The 16,042-nt window shown below is 49.3% G+C and overlaps 1 protein-coding gene across 3 annotated transcripts in view; it reads right to left on the bottom strand.

Moving 5' to 3' along the window:
- slc30a6 (solute carrier family 30 member 6) overlaps nucleotides 1-16,042 on the bottom strand; it is a 227,985-nt gene that overhangs the window by 67,543 nt on the left and 144,400 nt on the right. For all 3 annotated transcript variants that reach the window (XM_072511928.1, XM_072511935.1, XM_072511945.1), the window contains 2 exons: nucleotides 6,860-6,895; nucleotides 1,786-1,880 (listed from right to left, as the gene is read on the bottom strand). In XM_072511928.1, the coding sequence (XP_072368029.1) occupies nucleotides 1,786-1,880; nucleotides 6,860-6,895 (131 nt within the window). The remainder of the gene's footprint in view (nucleotides 1-1,785; nucleotides 1,881-6,859; nucleotides 6,896-16,042) is intronic.

Raw genomic sequence — 16,042 nt, 5'->3', positions numbered from 1 at the left:
TGTCCTGGCTTGATGTAATTCACACCTCTTTAACCTGGGGTTACCCCATCTCTGGATCTGTAAAGATTTAATCACCTGCTAATGCTCATATTCCAAGCATTGTCTGGCATATTTGAATCTGTCTATATATATATATATATATGTTTCTGGAACATACCTCTTCATTCGCCTGAGGAAGGAGCAGCGCTCCGAAAGCTAGTGACATTGAAACAAACCTGTTGGACTTTAACCTGGTGTTGCAAGACCTCGTACTACACTATATAAAATAAGTTGAGGCAATAAAGAGGGGCCAGCACAAATCTACTGGGATTCTACCTGGTTGGTGAGAGTCATAGAGCTGGATTTAATGAAGACCATCGTGGCTAGGCCCACTTGATTCTGGGAGAGGCCCTGTGACAGCAACAACCAAACTAGATGCAGTTGGAGGCGCAAGGTGCTTGGTGCAGGAATGCCGATTGTCAGTGATGGGATGTCAATTAGGCTCATTAATGAGCCAATTGACACCCATGATCCCAGAGTACGCTGCAATTCACTACTGGCTCAGGGATTAATTGGGCGTTGCATGGTTTGCCCACGCCTCCCGATGAGACAGATCAAAATCCAACAGAATGGGAAAATAACATCCATGTGGTGCTTCCAAATGTAACAAATGTACAGATTTCTACAGGTACTTGGTAATACTACAAGAAATAGAGTTGGGGTGGAACAATTTATAAGAATTTATATGCTTACAAAAAGCACATTTTTAAAAATTAGATAAGTATGGTGCTCAAGAGCTTACTTGAAACCAGTTCTTTTAATGTAGTAAGTTAAATTACTTATTCAAACCTATAAACAATCTTTTGAATATTCATAAGATGAATTGGTGTCTAATGTAATTTCTGTGCAAATGCTTACGTTTCAAATGTAGATGCTGGACTTTAAACAGAATTTAAGACACTTTCAGGAACATCGAACATTTCTTCAGTGTATACAGTGAATACATTCAAGAGGCAGCTAGATATGGCACTTGAGGCGAATGGGATCAAGGGTTATAGGGAGAAAGCAGGATTAGGCTATTGAATTGGACGATCAGCCATGATCGTGACGAATGGCGGAGCAGACTCGAAGGGCTGAATGGCCTCCTCCTGTTCCTATCTTCTAATTTTCGATGTCTATGTATTTGTACTTTTACAAGTAAACGGTGGATAGGAGGCTGTTCTAACACCTGGAGCCCTTTTAAAGATTTGATTTAAAACAGCAAATGTGTGTTGATGACACCAGATGAACAAACTGGAGGAGTCACAGAGAACTAAACAGTTGAAAATAAGATGTAGGTTAATGAGCAAATGCATGCTAATGTTGATTCAGTTCCCTTGCTGCTCAGATGAAGAAACCATTCCAAGGTTGAACATCTGATAGCAATTTTAAAAGTGGAAAAGGGAGGAATAATAAAGTTAAATCATAACCTGACAAATAGGTGGTATCCCTGATGAAGAATCACTCTTCAAATATGATATATCAAGGAAATTCTACTATGATCCTAAAATGTAATGCTCGTGAGATTTGAAATGTGTTAGCGATAGAGTTTTGCAGAATGTGCCTTAGCCCCGAATGCAAAGAAGCAATTTTATTTTTATTAACTTCTGTTTTAAAGCCAATTTAAGCTATACTTTTTGACAGATTCCTGTACATAATTGACATTCATAGAAACTGTTAACACCTGTCTTGTAGAAAGCAACACCTAAGTAATTGGAAATTGCTCCCACGTTGTAGCTAGTATATGGCTGTTGGACTGGGACATACCTTCAGAGACATAAGCCAACGCCTTGTTCCTCAAAGACAGCATGGTAAGCAAATTGAAGAACAGGGCCACAAAGGTACCAACAAGAAGACGCCCCCTGCAGGATAGAATTCATTTTTCTTTTAGCAAACTAAGGAAATTGATTTTTATTTTGATTGCATATCCTGTAATTATTTTTCGGAAAATCGATTAGACATTTGCTTTGCAGCCACTAAATATACAACTGCCTATCAAACTGAGACTCGTTGCATTTCTTTAACATACATTAACATAGAACATACAGTGCAGAAGGAGGCCATTCAGCCCATCGAGTCTGCACCGACCCACTTAAGCCCTCACTTCCACCTTATCCCCATAACCCAATCACCCCTTCTAACCTTTTTGGACACGAAGGGCAATTTAGCATGGCCAATCCACCTAACCTGCACGTCTTTGGACTGTGGGAGGAAACCGGAGCACCCGGAGGAAACCCACGAAGGCACGGGGAGAAAGTGCAGACTCCGCACAGATAGTGACCCAGCGGGGAATCGAACCTGGGATCTTGGCGCTGTGAAGCCACAGTGCTATCCATTTGTGCTACTGTGCTGCCCCTCCAGCTCGCGCCAGGTTTCACAAAAGCTGGAGTTTACAATCAAGAAAAAGTACCAGTTAGCTTAAAGCCATTTCACCACTAACAGGCAAGAAAATCTGGGCAAGGGCATTTTTTTTTAAACAAACGGTCATGCAAAACAATATATATATATATATATATATATATATGCAGGTTTGGCAGCTTTGTGACATTGCTGCAATGTCGTGGAATAGCTCTGTGGCAAGTGAAGGTTATGACTGTGGACTGGCCTGAAACCAACTCTGAAGCTACAAGACTGGCTGAAAACTAAGATTTGGTGCATGAGTGTCCCTCAATTTTTGAATACAGAATTTGAGAACTTTGAACAGAAGAGGCGTTCCTCTTTAGCCTTTAGTGGTTAAAATGAGGACTAAAGTGAATCATGAAGTTCCATTGGAGTTTAAGGCATGGATTCATCAAAAATATTGGCCCCTTTTTCTTACAACACAGTGTTGATATGTATGACTTCACTGGTGAATAGTCAACTTATTGTGTAAATGTCTAATTTCATGATTCATATGTTGTAGGGATATAACTTGTAGTTCTGGGAACTGGAACTTGTCAGGTAATTGAAATTCTGAATTTCGAGTCCTGGACTTTTCGTCGGAACGGAAAGGAGAGAGCATGTTGGAGCAAAAACAAACTGCAACAAAAAATAGCAACTTTAAGAACAACCAACAGATGGCCTGGTGTGGAAAGGGGAAGGGATGTTTTGCATTGAGGCCATAAATGTATGGAATCTTTTTTTAAAAAGAGAAGGGGGGGGGGGGTTAAGTTGGAGGAGAGAGGTCAAAATCTAAAGTTGCTGAGTACAGAGGGCTGTAACGTACCCCATCGGACGATGAAATGCTGCTCCTCCAGCTTGCGCCAGGCTTCACTGGAACGTTGCAGTAGGCCAAGGACAAACATGTGGGCATGAGAAGGTGGTGAGGTGAAATGATCATGCTTGCAACTGAGCGAAGGTGGTCCACAAAGAGGTCGCCCAGTCTGTGTTTAGTCACTCCTATGTAGAGGAGACCGCATTGGGAGCAGCAAATAAAATAAACCAAATTGAAGGAGATGCAAGTGAAATGCTGCTTAACCTAAAAGGAGTATTCGGGGCCTTGAACGGTGAGGAGGGAGGTGGTAAAGGGGCAGGTACAGGGAAAGATCCCGTGGGAAGGCAATGGGGAGTTGGGCATGATGGAGGGGTGAACCAGGGTGTCATGGAGGGGTCAGTTCCTGCAGAATGCTGACAGGGAGGGTTTAGGGGAAGATGCCTTTAATGGTGGAATTATGCATGAGCTGGAGAAGGATGATCCGTTGAATGTGGAGGCTAATGGGGTGAAAGGTGAGGACAAGAGAGATCCTTTCATGGCTCTGGGAGAGAGGGAAAGGGTGAAGGTAGAGTTGCAGGAAATGGGTCGAACTCAGCTAAGTGGCCACAGTGGGAGGGAAACCTGACTTAAGGAGAAAAGCAGACAATACTAGAGGACTTGATAGGCACAGGCAGCAAGGAGGGGGGACTACGTGAGCAAATATACGGACAGGTACTGGACAGAGCTCGGACACCACTGGGCGAGACCAGACAAAACAAACACTTCTGTACAAGAATTAAGTAAAGCAATTGCTATTAATTTAACATCATATTTTGTAAACCCAAATTCTTCAAAGCCAAAAGTCTCAACAGCCTACTGCCCATTCTAATTTTAATTCCACCCAAGAGTTCCCCAATACTTTTCAGAATCTTCAGGGTTATTTCACTTCTCCTGGGATCAAACCAAGGTGTGCCACAGCTTTCAGGGAACTCACTTTGATTCTTCTCAATGTTCCTGCTATTCTTTGGGGTATGAGATTTCTTGGGGATTCTTCCACTAGCATTCGACCAAGCCACCCTCCAATTATCTTCAAGCAGCAGTATTCAAGCATGGGTTTCACTGCTTTCTTGCTTAATGGACCACAGCTTCTGGCATATTTTTCTCTCTCTGCTTCTCTCAAAGCTGATTCCAGGCTCCAACTAACCGTTTTGGGGGGAAATGCACAGATAAACCCAAAACAAAAGACTGCCTCCCTGCAATCTATCCCCATGGCAAAGTGGCACACCTGGGATGTCCCAGATAGAGATTTAAACTAATTAACTTCCAGGACAATAAGAATGTTTTGGAAAGTACTTTAAGTACTGGATACTTTAAGAACTTCCCTTATTTAATCAAAATCGGCAAAATACTGTAGATGCCTACTCCTGCCCCACATAATTCATTTCTTCCTATCTTGACTCCATCCTCTGTACCATTGTCCAGTCTCTTCCCACCTACATTAGTGATTCATCTGATGCCCTACATCATATTAACAATTTCCAGTTCCCTGGCCCTAACCACCGTCTCTTCACTATGATGTCCATTCCCTCTACATCTTCATTCTGCACCACTCTCCTCTACCTGGCTGAACTTGTTCTGTCACTAAATAATTTCTCCTCGAGCTTGCCTCACTTCCAGCAAATAAAAGGTGTGGCTATGGATACCCACATGGGCCCCAGTTAGGCCTGTCTTTTTGTGGGTTATGTGGAATACTCCTTGTTCCAGTCCTACTCAGGCCTGCTCCCGCAACTCCGGAGGAAGCATTTTATTTGGAGGTGTCTCATTTTCTGCCCTTTTGCTAGTTTCCACTTTCTCGTCAGTTCGTCCAGTGTCGCCAGTCTGTGTCCTACGTAAAAGTCCCCGACCGTCAGTGTGCCCCCGTCCCGCCTCCATCTTTTGAAAGCAGTATCTAGTAATTGCCGCAGATGGGAGCCATTTTAGTTAGCCCGAAGTGTTGTCTCAGCTGGGCCCACATTCTCAGCGTAGCCGCTACTACTGGACTCGCTGTGAATCTTGTTGAGGGAGATGGGACTGCTTTGTAGCCAGGGCCCAGAGGGTCATTCCTTTACAGGAGGCCTCCTCCATCTGTACCCAGTGTGTGCCGGGTTCATGTACCATCCCCTCACTCTTTCTGCCATTGCTGCCCAGTGGTAGTATTTTAGGTTCGGTAAAGCCAATTTTCCTTCTTTGCAGTGGTTTGGGAATTCTCGGATTCTTACCCCCCACACAAACGCCATGATTAGACTGACTACATTTTGGAAGAAGGCCTTGGGGATGAAGATCGGTATGGATCTAAACAGGAAGGGGAACCTCGGCAGTACGTCCATCTTGATCGTCTGCACTCTCCCCGTCAGGGAGAGTGGGAGTGAGACCCATCTTTGTAGGTCCCTTTTTACTTCCTCCATCAGCCTGGTCAGGTTCCACTTGTGGATCTGTGTCTAGTCTTTGGCGATCTGGATCCCCAGGTAACAGAATCTGTTCTGGGCCGTTTTAAATGGGAGGACGAACTGAGGGCAGAGGTAGGGTGGGGACTCTGGAGCAAAGCACTGAGCAGGGTTAACTCCACCTCCTCCTGCGCAAGGCTCAGCCTAATGCAGCTCAAAATGGTGCACAGAGCGCACCTGGCCAGAGCTCTAATGAGCAGGTTCTTCCCGGAGGTGAAGGATAAATGTGAATGGTGCCAGAGGGGCCCGGCCAACCACACCCATATGTTCTGGGCTTGTCCCAAACTTGCTGGGTTCTGGACCGCCTTCTCCGAGGCAATGTCCAAGGTTGTGGGGGTGAAGGAGCCATGCCCAATAGTGGCAATCTTCGGGGTATCGGAGCAACCAGAACTACACATGGGGAAGGGGGCCAACACCCTTGCTTTTGCTTCCCTAATCGCATGCCGGAGAATCCTGCTCGGCTGGCGGTCGGCAGCACCACCCACAGCTGCAGACTGGCTCGCTGACCTCTCGGAATTTCTCCACCTGGAGAAGATTACGTACGCCACCCGAGGGTCAGAGGAAACCTTCCCAGATACCTGGGGACAGTTTGTCGGCGTGTTCCAAAACCTGTTCCAGGCCAGCAACGAGGAGTAAGTTAAGAATAAAAAACCAAGATAGATGAGGAACCAAAGGACTGCGCAATCCGGGGGGGGACTGAAGGAAGGTGGAGAAACCACAAAAGGAGGAGGGGGTAACACCCCCCCCACCACCAAAAATAAAAGCAAAGCACAGTTGAAGCCAACGGGGGGGAGGGGGCGGAAGGGGTAAGCAAGGGAGGGGGGGGAAGGTGGGACCGGCCCAGAGAGCGGTGAATGTATGTAGGACCAATTAAAAGAAAGACAAAATAAACCTTTCTGTATAATAAAGTAAATTAACGTGGGTAAGAAAAATGTGATGTATATATACAATTGTTTATAAGTATGAGAAATGCCAATAAAAAGATTTTTTTTAAAGTGTGTGTTTCAAGCAGGACATTTTGTGGTGTTCAGTTTAATAACTGGGATTTCAAGTTTAGTTTAAAAAGTTAATGGTCTCTCTTGCAATCATAACAGACTTCACTGAAGAAAAATTGAATACCATTCAAAAATGCTCCAAGATACTACTGAAATATTTACTCATGCAGAACTAAATCAAAGAAACTTACGTATGAATTTCAGGCGGTTTGAGAAATCGCTCCATACTGTTTTAAAAAACAAAAACAAATTAAACTTCTGCATTGCTAAAGGTAGAGAAAGCAATCATAGTGTTGCACAGAAATGAAGCAGGAGAGATGAAAAAAGTTTTAAACTGGTAAAAGGCTGTAAGCGCACTTTTGTTCATATTAATGTTAATCCATTGATCGGCAGTCACAAGAGATCATTTATTTTTATAAAAACCATTTCCTATTCTCCACACCTTTTCCTCTTCTGGAGAACTCATGACAGAGTGTTAATACAATGCTGGTCACTACATAGTTATTCTGGTTAGAGTTTTTCTATCCCAGCACCGGGGGAAGGAGTGGTGGGTGGCTGCACCGTGTGGAGGGGTGCAAGATCAATTCCAAATTCCCGAAGTCTATTCCAGCATGATTCAGCATGGACTAGGAATCTAACCTGGGATGATATGTACAGCTCAACCATACATGTACCAATAGCCAGTAGAGGACTGGTGGTGCAATGTGTGGTAGTACCAGGTATTGCGGTACCCGAGAGGCCGACGCCATTGGTTGAGACCCTGGAGTCTACCATTGGCCGTGTGAAGTAGCTCCGCCCTGAAGGCGGGGTATAAGAGATGGTGCCGTCCCAGCAGCCTTCACTTTGTGTAACGAAGCTGCTGGGGATCAGTTCTATTGCATTAAAGCCTCAGTTACTGAATACCTTCGTCTCGAGTATATTGATTGCGCATCACAATGTATTACCATTGAATTTCTTTATAGCTTGGCAAGTAGGTATTTTCCATAATCAGACATCTATACAATTTGTTTATGGAACCATTAACATTCTATATGACACAATTCATTCAGATAACTAAACGCTGTCTGCATCTTTCAAAGCTTTTCAGACATCAATGTCAGTAAAGAATTGTAAATATCTTATTCTAAGAGTGATGCTCCTCTACCATAGGTGGTCCATAAAAGTTTGAAAAGTTGGATTCACACTTCATGCAGCCAGCATTCCATCAGATATTTAAATCATGGTACACCACGAGACCACACTTAATACACAAGATACAAATGCATGTAATATAGACGAGTGTCTCTGGAAGCTTTGACAATGGTGTTTTAAAAAGTATAATGCTGCACAGCTACTGCACTGTATAGAGATTTAGAAAACAGGTTTTTTTAAATTCTGACTTCCTATTTCCCCCATATCTACGTATAAAGTTTTGGAAGATTATTATCCTATCCTCTGACAGCACTCAGTAATCCATCTGTAGCATGGAGCACATACAACCAATAGGTTCCTTTGCATTAGCCTGAAAATAAAACCAATGTCCAACCTCAAAAGGATGCAGACAACTACTCCATTTAATAGGATTTTTAAAAAAAGAACATTGGGCTCATCTATCAGGGCTGTAATAGATACTTCACTTTGAATTCTTTCATGGCATTCAACAAATCTAAAGGCAAGAAATATTTCAAATTAATTTGTATTTTTCAACAAATTGGTGTGGTTCAGAGGAACTTGGGCTAGGATTTTTAAAAATTATTTTATAGAATGTGGGTGTCCCTGGCTAGGCCAGCATTCTTAATGGTTCCATGGATCACTAACTTTATCCCTACTTAATTCCAGTGAGAAAAAAATGATTTTTTTCCCCTGTGTCCTTAGGAGTGTGAGAGGCTGGGACTGGGGAAAATTTACTAGATTTTCACTCGATTACTATGCAAGAAATGTCTGCGATATTTGGATGGGGACAAGATTGAGCTCAGCATTCACAAGCTTCCTGATAGAGAACCAGCCTGCATACAAGACTAGCTGTTGGTACCATTGAAATTGTACCACAGCACAAGCCAAATACTTTCAGTCAAGAAGGGGAGGGGGGAAAGGAAGTAACAGTAGAAATTGAGGGGGAAGAATTTTAGGGAAGGGTCAGGGTCTTTGCTGCTGGCTGGCGAGCTAGTGAGAGACTCATGTTACCTCTTTCGGAGGCCCCCTGGTTTTAAGTGCTGGCAGACCTTCCCTGGGATCAAGGACCATAAGAGGGGACATTCCATCCCTCGAGAGCAGCTGGCCAATCAGTTGTTTGAAGCGTTTTTTCTCACCAGTGTCACCAGGGAGGCAGTGGCTGCGGAGGGAATGACAGCCACTAGAGGCCCAAGATTGAGGAGCAACTTAGGCCAGAGAAGTCAAAGCAGGAGGGGTTTTGTGCGGTGGGGGGGTTGCGAGGGTGGGGTTCAGCAGGAGGTTAGATCGACTTCCGGTTGCGGCGATGCGGAGCTAAGCCGCACATTTCGGCAGCTCCCGCTAGAATGGACTTTTGGGCTCTCCGGAGGAGCCCCAACAGAACTTTTTTGATCGAATCCCGTGTGGGAAGGTGAAGTAAGGTCCCCCTTCTATCATGTATGGAGGGGACTAGAAGTGGAGGGACAAAAAAAGAAGCTTTGGAGCAGCGGCAGAAACGAGGGCGAGAAAACAAGATGGCGGAGGTCGAGCAGCATGGGGGCCGGACCAACAGGAGTTTCTCAGGCGCTGCGTGGAGGAGCTTAAAAAGGATGTGCTGGCGCCAATGCTGTTGGCGATCGAGGGGCTGAAGGCGACCCCGAAGGCCCAGGCGGTAGAGCTCCGAGAGGTGAAGGAAAAAACCAATGAGAACGAGGACGAGATCTTGGGCCTGGCGGTGAAGATGGAAGCGCATGAGGCGCTGCACAAGCGGTGGGCTGGGAGATTCGAAGTCCTGGAGAACAGGTCGCGGAGGAAGAACCTCCGGATTCTAGGTCTCCCTGAAGGAGTGGAGGGGGCTGATGCTGGGGCGTATGTGAGCACGATGCTCCATTCGCTGATGGGTGCGGAGGCCTCTCCGAGCCCCCTGGAGCTAGAAGGGGCTCACCGGGTCCTGGCGAGGAGACCCAAGGCTGGCAAGCCGCCAAGGGCGATAGTGGCAAGGTTCCATCGTTTCGCGGACAGAGAGAGTGTCCTGAGATGGGCCAAGAAAGAGCGGGCAGTAGATGGGAGAATGCGGTGATCCGGGTTTATCAGGACTGGAGCGCGGAGGTGGCAAAAAGGAGAGCTGGCTTCAATCGGGCCAAGGCGGTGCTGCATAAAAAAAGGGAGAGATTCAGAATGCTGCAGCCAGCGCGACTGTGGGTCACGTACCAGGACCGACACCACTATTTTGAAACGCCAGAAGAGGCTTGGACCTTTATCCAAACGGAAAAATTGGACTCGAACTGAGGGGCTGTGGTAGTGGGGGAGATGTTGATTGTATACAGGTGTGTAAATATGGGTAAAGAATGTTTCACGGGTGGGACGATGAATGGGGATGGGGGGGGGGGAAGAGTTTTTGATGGGGGGGGGGGCAGTGAGGAATGTGGGCGTCGGTACTGGAGGGAGGTGAGACTCGGGGATGGGGGAATTAGGATAAGGCCGCAACAGGAGCTGCGCCACAGGGGGCGGGGCTGGCTTGGGAAAGCACGGGCTTTTTCCCGCGCTAGGGAGGTGGGGGGGGGGGGGGAGCGCAAGGATGAGGAGGGATTTCCACACCGGGGGGGGGGGGGGGGTGGGGGGTGGACAAGGGGTAGGCAGGGGGGGGGCCGGGGTCAGCAGGAGTCAGCTGACTTACGGAAGTATTATGGGGGGGGGGAAAGCTAGATTTGAATCTAGCGGGGGGAGACAATAGGGTTGCTTGCTGCAATGGCCGAGGGGGAACTGAAAATGGAAGAGGTAGCCGGGGCGGGGGTTCCCCGTCTGGGGGACTGGAGGGTGCGGGAGACGCGGGCACGGGACTGGCCTAAAATAGGAGATGGCTAGTCGGGGGGCGGGGGGAGCAGCCCCCCAAACCGGCTGATCACGTGGAATGTGAGAGGCCTAAATGGGCCGATTAAGAGGGCACGAGTGTTTGCGCACTTAAAGGGACTGAAGGCAGACGTGGTCATGCTTCAGGAGACACATCTGAAGGTGGCAGATCAGGTCAGGTTAAGGTAGGGATGGGTGGGACAGGTGTTCCATTCGGGGCTGGATGCGAAGAATAGAGGGGTGGCAATACTGGTGGGGAAGCGGGTGTCGTTTGAGGCCAAGAACATAGTGGTGGATAACAGAGGCCGGTATGTGATGGTGAGTGGTAGATTGCAGGGGACGGGGGTGGTATTGGTGAATGTATACGCCCCGAACTGGGACGACACTGGATTCATGAACCGTATGTTGGGGCGTATTCCGGACCTGGAGGTAGGAAGCTTGATAATGGGGGGGGGGACTTCAACACGGTCCTGGACCCAGCGCTGGATCGCTCTAGATACAGGACCGGAAAGAGGCCGGCTGCGGCCAAGGTGCTCAGGGGGTTTATGGACCAGATGGGGGGAGTAGATCCGTGGAGATTTGCCAGGCCTTTGGTCAGAGAATTCTCTTTTTTCTCCCATATACACAAGGCCTACTCCCGGATAGATTTTTTTGTTCCGGGCAGGGCATTGATCTCAAAAGTGGAGGTAACGGAGTATTCGGCCACAGCCATTTCAGACCACGCCCCGCACTGGGTGGAATTAGAGCTGGGGGGGGGGCAACGCCCGTTGTGGCGGTTGGATGTGGGACTGTTGGCAGACGAGGAAGTGTGCGGGAGGGTGCGGGGTGCATCGAGAGGTATCTGGAGGCCAACGACAACGGGGAGGTGCAGGTGGGAGTAGTATGGGAGGCGCTGAAGGCGGTGGTCAGGAGAGAGTTAATCTCCATCAGGGCTCAGAGGGAGAAGAGAGAGGGTAGGGAAAGGGAGAGGTTGGTGGGGGAGATTTTAAAGGTGGACTGGAGTTATGCAGAGGCCCCTAATGAGGGACTACTCAGGGAGAGGCGAAGTCTCCAGACGGAGTTCGACCCGTTGACCACAGGGAAGGCAGAGACACAGTGGAGAAAGGCACAGGGGGCGGTGTACGAATATGGGGAGAAGGCGAGCCAGATACTGGCACGCTCCGTAAGAGGATGGCAGAGAGGGAAATAGGTGGAGTCAAGGATGGAAGGGGAACTACGGTGCGGAGTGCGGTGAAAGTGAGTGAGGCATTCAAGGCCTTCTACGAAGAGCTGTATAGGTCCCAGTCCCCAGAGGGAAAAGAGGGGATGCGACGATTCTTGGACCAACTGATGTTCCTGAGGGTGGAGGAGCAGGTGGTGGCTGGTTTTGGGGCGCCAATTGGGGTAGAGGAGCTGGTTACAGGACTGGGGAGCATGCAGGCAGGGAAGGCCCCGGGGCCAGATGGGTTCCCGGTGGAGTTTTATAGAAAGTATGTAGACCTGTTAGCCCCGTTGCTGGTAAGGACTTTCAATGAGGCAAGGGAGGTGGGGGACCCTGCCCCCGAAAGGAACGAGCCTGGGGGCGCTGGTGACGGCACCGCTGCCGCTCTCGCCGACAAGGTACACCACGAGTCCGGTGGTGGCGGCAACGCTAAAGATCTGGGGGCAGTGGAGACGACACAGGGGTGCGATGGGAGCCTCGGTGTGGTTCCCGATCAGAGATAACCACCGGTTTGTCCCAGGAAGGATGGACGGGGGGTTTCAGAGCTGGCATCGGGCAGGGATTAGAAGAATGGAGGACCTGTTCATCGATGGGACGTTTGCGAGCTTAGGTGCTCTGGAGGAGAAATTTGGACTACCCCCGGGAAATGCCTTCAAGTACATGCAAGTGAGGGCGTTTGTGAGGCGGCAGGTGAGGGAATTCCCGCTGCTCCTGGCACAGGGGATTCAAGACAGGGTGATTTTGGGCGTATGGGCCGGAGAGGGCAAGGTGTCGGCGATATACCAGGAGATGAAAGAGGGGGAGGCTCTGGTAGAGGAGCTGAAGGGTAAATGGGAAGAGGAGCTGGGGGAGGAGATTGAGGAGGGTCTATGGGCTGATGTCGTAAGTAGGGTTAATTCCTCTTCCTCGTGTGCCAGGCTTAGCCTGATACAATTTAAGGTTGTTCACAGAGCGCATATGACGGGGGCGAGGCGGAGTAGATTCTTTGGGGTGGAGGACAGATGTGGGAGGTGCTCAGGAAGCCCAGCGAACCATGTCCATATGTTTTGGTCATGCCCGGCACTGGATGGGTTCTGGAGGGGAGTTGCGAGAACAGTATCTAAGGTGGTGAAAGCCCGGGTCAAGCCAAGTTGGGGGCTAGCACTATTTGGAGTAGCGGACTAGCCGTGAGTGCAGGAGGCGAGAGAGGCCGGCATTCTGGCCTTTGCGTCCCAAGGATCTTGTTAGTGTGGAAGGATGCGAAGCCCCCCAGTGTGGAAGCCTGGATAAATGATATGGCAGGGTTTCTGAAGTTGGAAAGGATAAAGTTTGCCTTGAGAGGGTCTGTGCAGGGATTCTCCAGGCGGTGGCAACCGTTCCTAGACCATTTCGCGGAGCGTTAGACGGAGTTTGGTCGACAGCAGCAGCAACCCGGGGGGGGGGGGTTCTTCGGGGGGGCATCTGAGCAAGAAAATACATAAACGATCCGGAAAACTGATGTGTACAGGAGGAATCCAATGTACAAAGTTCTGTATCATATTGATTTGCCATGTTTATGTCTTGCTATACGAGTTTTTTCTTCTTTTTTGTTACGGGGCGGGGGGGGGGGGGGGGGGGTTTATATGGTTGACAATTCCGTTAAAAATTCTGAATAAAGGAAGTTCCGGGTGCGGCGATGACCAGCTGAGTCGTACGTTTCGGCAGCTCCCTGTGAAACGGACTTTTGGGCTCTTGATAGGAGCCCCAACGGCAATTTTGACGGCTAAAAACACTGTGCGGTAAACCAGAAGGGAATCCCCCCTGGATACGGATGGAAAAAGGAGGAGAGAGTGGCCAGATTGCAGTGGATCCTTTAGAACAGCGGCAAGGAAGGCAAGCAAAAAACCAAGATGGCGTCGGAAGGTGGCAGTTTAACATGGGGCCCTGAACAACAAGAGTTCTTGAAATGCTGCGTGGAAGAGATAAAAAAGGAAATGAAGAAAGAGCTGTTGGCCCCGATACTACAGGCGATTGAAGGGCTAAAGGAGGAACAAAAGACCCAGGAGCGGGAGCTTGGGGTCGTGAAGGCGAAGGCAGCCGAGAATGAGGACGATATACAGGGCCTGGTGGTGAAGACGGAGATACAGGAGGCACATCAGAAACGATGTGTGGAGAGGTTGGAGGCACTGGAAAACAACGCAAGGAGGAACAACCTGAGGATTCTTGGTCTTCCTGAAGGTGTGGAGGGTGCGGACGTCGGGGCATATGTGAGCACGATGCTGCACTTGTTAATGGGAGCGGAGGCCCCGGCGGGTCCGTTGGAGGTGGAGGGAGCATACCGAGTTATGGCGCGAGGACCGAGAGCAGGAGAAACTCCCAGAGCCATAGTGGTGAGATTCCTCCGTTTTAAGGATAGAGAAATGGTCCTTAGATGGGCGAAGAAAACTCGGAGCAGTAAATGGGAGAACGCGGTGATCCGCGTTTATCAAGACTGGAGTGCGGAGGTGGCGAGAAGGAGTGCGAGCTTTAATCGGGCCAAGGCGGTGCTTCATAAAAAGAAGATAAAATTTGGAATGCTGCAACCGGCAAGACTGTGGGTCACATATCAAGGGAGGCACCACTACTTTGAGACGGCGGATGAAGCGTGGACTTTTATTGTAGAAGAAAAACTGGAATGAGTGGATTATTAAAAAGAACATTTGGACAAAGTGGTGGGGCGAATGTGGGGGGCGAAGAGGGGTTTTATGTTCTAATCCTGCGGTGTGGTAACTTTTCTCTCTCCCACAGGGGGTGATGGGGGGAGGTGGGGAGGGAGAGGAGATGGGGCGTTGGCCATGGGGGGCGGGGCCAAGGGAGAAGCGCGGGCTTGGCTCCCGCGCTATGATAATTATGGCGGGAACAGAGAAGCAGGAAGGAGGGGGCGTCGCACGGTGCGAGCCGTGGTCACGGGGGGAAGCCGAGGTCAGCCAGAGTTTGCTGACTTCTGGGAGCAACATGGGGGGAGTAATTACGCTAGTGGGGGGTCTAGCGGGGGGGGGGGGGGTTGGAGGGGGGAATTACTGGGTTGCTGCTGCTGGGGAAAGGGGGGAGCGGGTACGGGAGAGGATGGGCGGGGGGGCGCCGCCTGGGGGAGATACAGCTGCGTGGGAACTGGGTGAGAAGCTGGAAAAAGATGATGGCTAATCGGCAAGGGGGGGGGGTGGGAAGCCCCCCAACTCGGCTGATCACGTGGAACGTGAGAGGGCTCAACGGGCCGATAAAGAGGGCACGGGTACTCGCACACCTTAAGAAACTTAAAGCAGATGTGGTTATGTTACAGGAAACGCACCTGAAACTGATAGACCAGGTTAGGCTGCGCAAAGGATGGGTGGGGCAGGTGTTCCATTCGGGGCTAGATGCGAAAAACAGGGGGGTGGCTATATTAGTGGGGAAGCGGGTAATGTTCGAGGCAAAGACTATAGTGGCGGATAACGGGGGCAGATACGTGATGGTGAGTGGCAAACTACAGGGAGAGACGGTGGTTTTGGTAAACGTGTATGCCCCGAACTGGGATGATGCCAATTTTATGAGGCGGATGCTAGGACGCATCCCGGACCTGGAGACGGGAAAGCTGATAATGGGGGGAGACTTTAACACGGTGTTGGAACCAGGGCTGGATAGGTCGAAGTCCAGGACTGGAAGGAGGCCGGCAGCAGCCAAGGTGCTTAAGGATTTTATGGAGCAGATGGGAGGTGTGGACCCGTGGAGATTCAGTAGACCTAGGAGTAAGGAGTTCTCGTTTTTCTCATATGTCCATAAAGTCTATTCGCGCATAGACTTTTTCGTGCTGGGTAGGGCACTGATCCCGAAGGTGAGGGGAACGGAGTATACGGCTATCGCCATTTCGGATCACGCCCCACACTGGGTGGACTTGGAGATAGGGGAGGAAATAGGAGGGCGCCCACCCTGGAGAATGGACATGGGACTAATGGCGGATGAGGGGGTGTGTCTAAGGGTGAGGGGATGTATTGAAAAGTACTTGGAACTCAATGACAATGGGGAGGTCCAGGTGGGAGTGGTCTGGGAGGCGTTGAAGGCGGTGGTTAGGGGGGAGCTGATATCAATAAGGGCACATAAAGGGAAGCAGGAGAGTAAGGAACGGGAGCGGTTGCTGCAAGAACTTTTGAGGGTGGACAGACAATATGCGGAAGCACCGGAGGAGGGATTGTACAGGGAAAGGCAAAGGCTGCATGTGGAA

This window comes from Scyliorhinus torazame, chromosome 1 (genome assembly GCF_047496885.1).
Source record: "Scyliorhinus torazame isolate Kashiwa2021f chromosome 1, sScyTor2.1, whole genome shotgun sequence".
Classification (NCBI taxonomy): Eukaryota; Metazoa; Chordata; class Chondrichthyes; order Carcharhiniformes; family Scyliorhinidae; genus Scyliorhinus; species Scyliorhinus torazame.
This window is presented reverse-complemented; position numbering and strand designations above follow the sequence as displayed.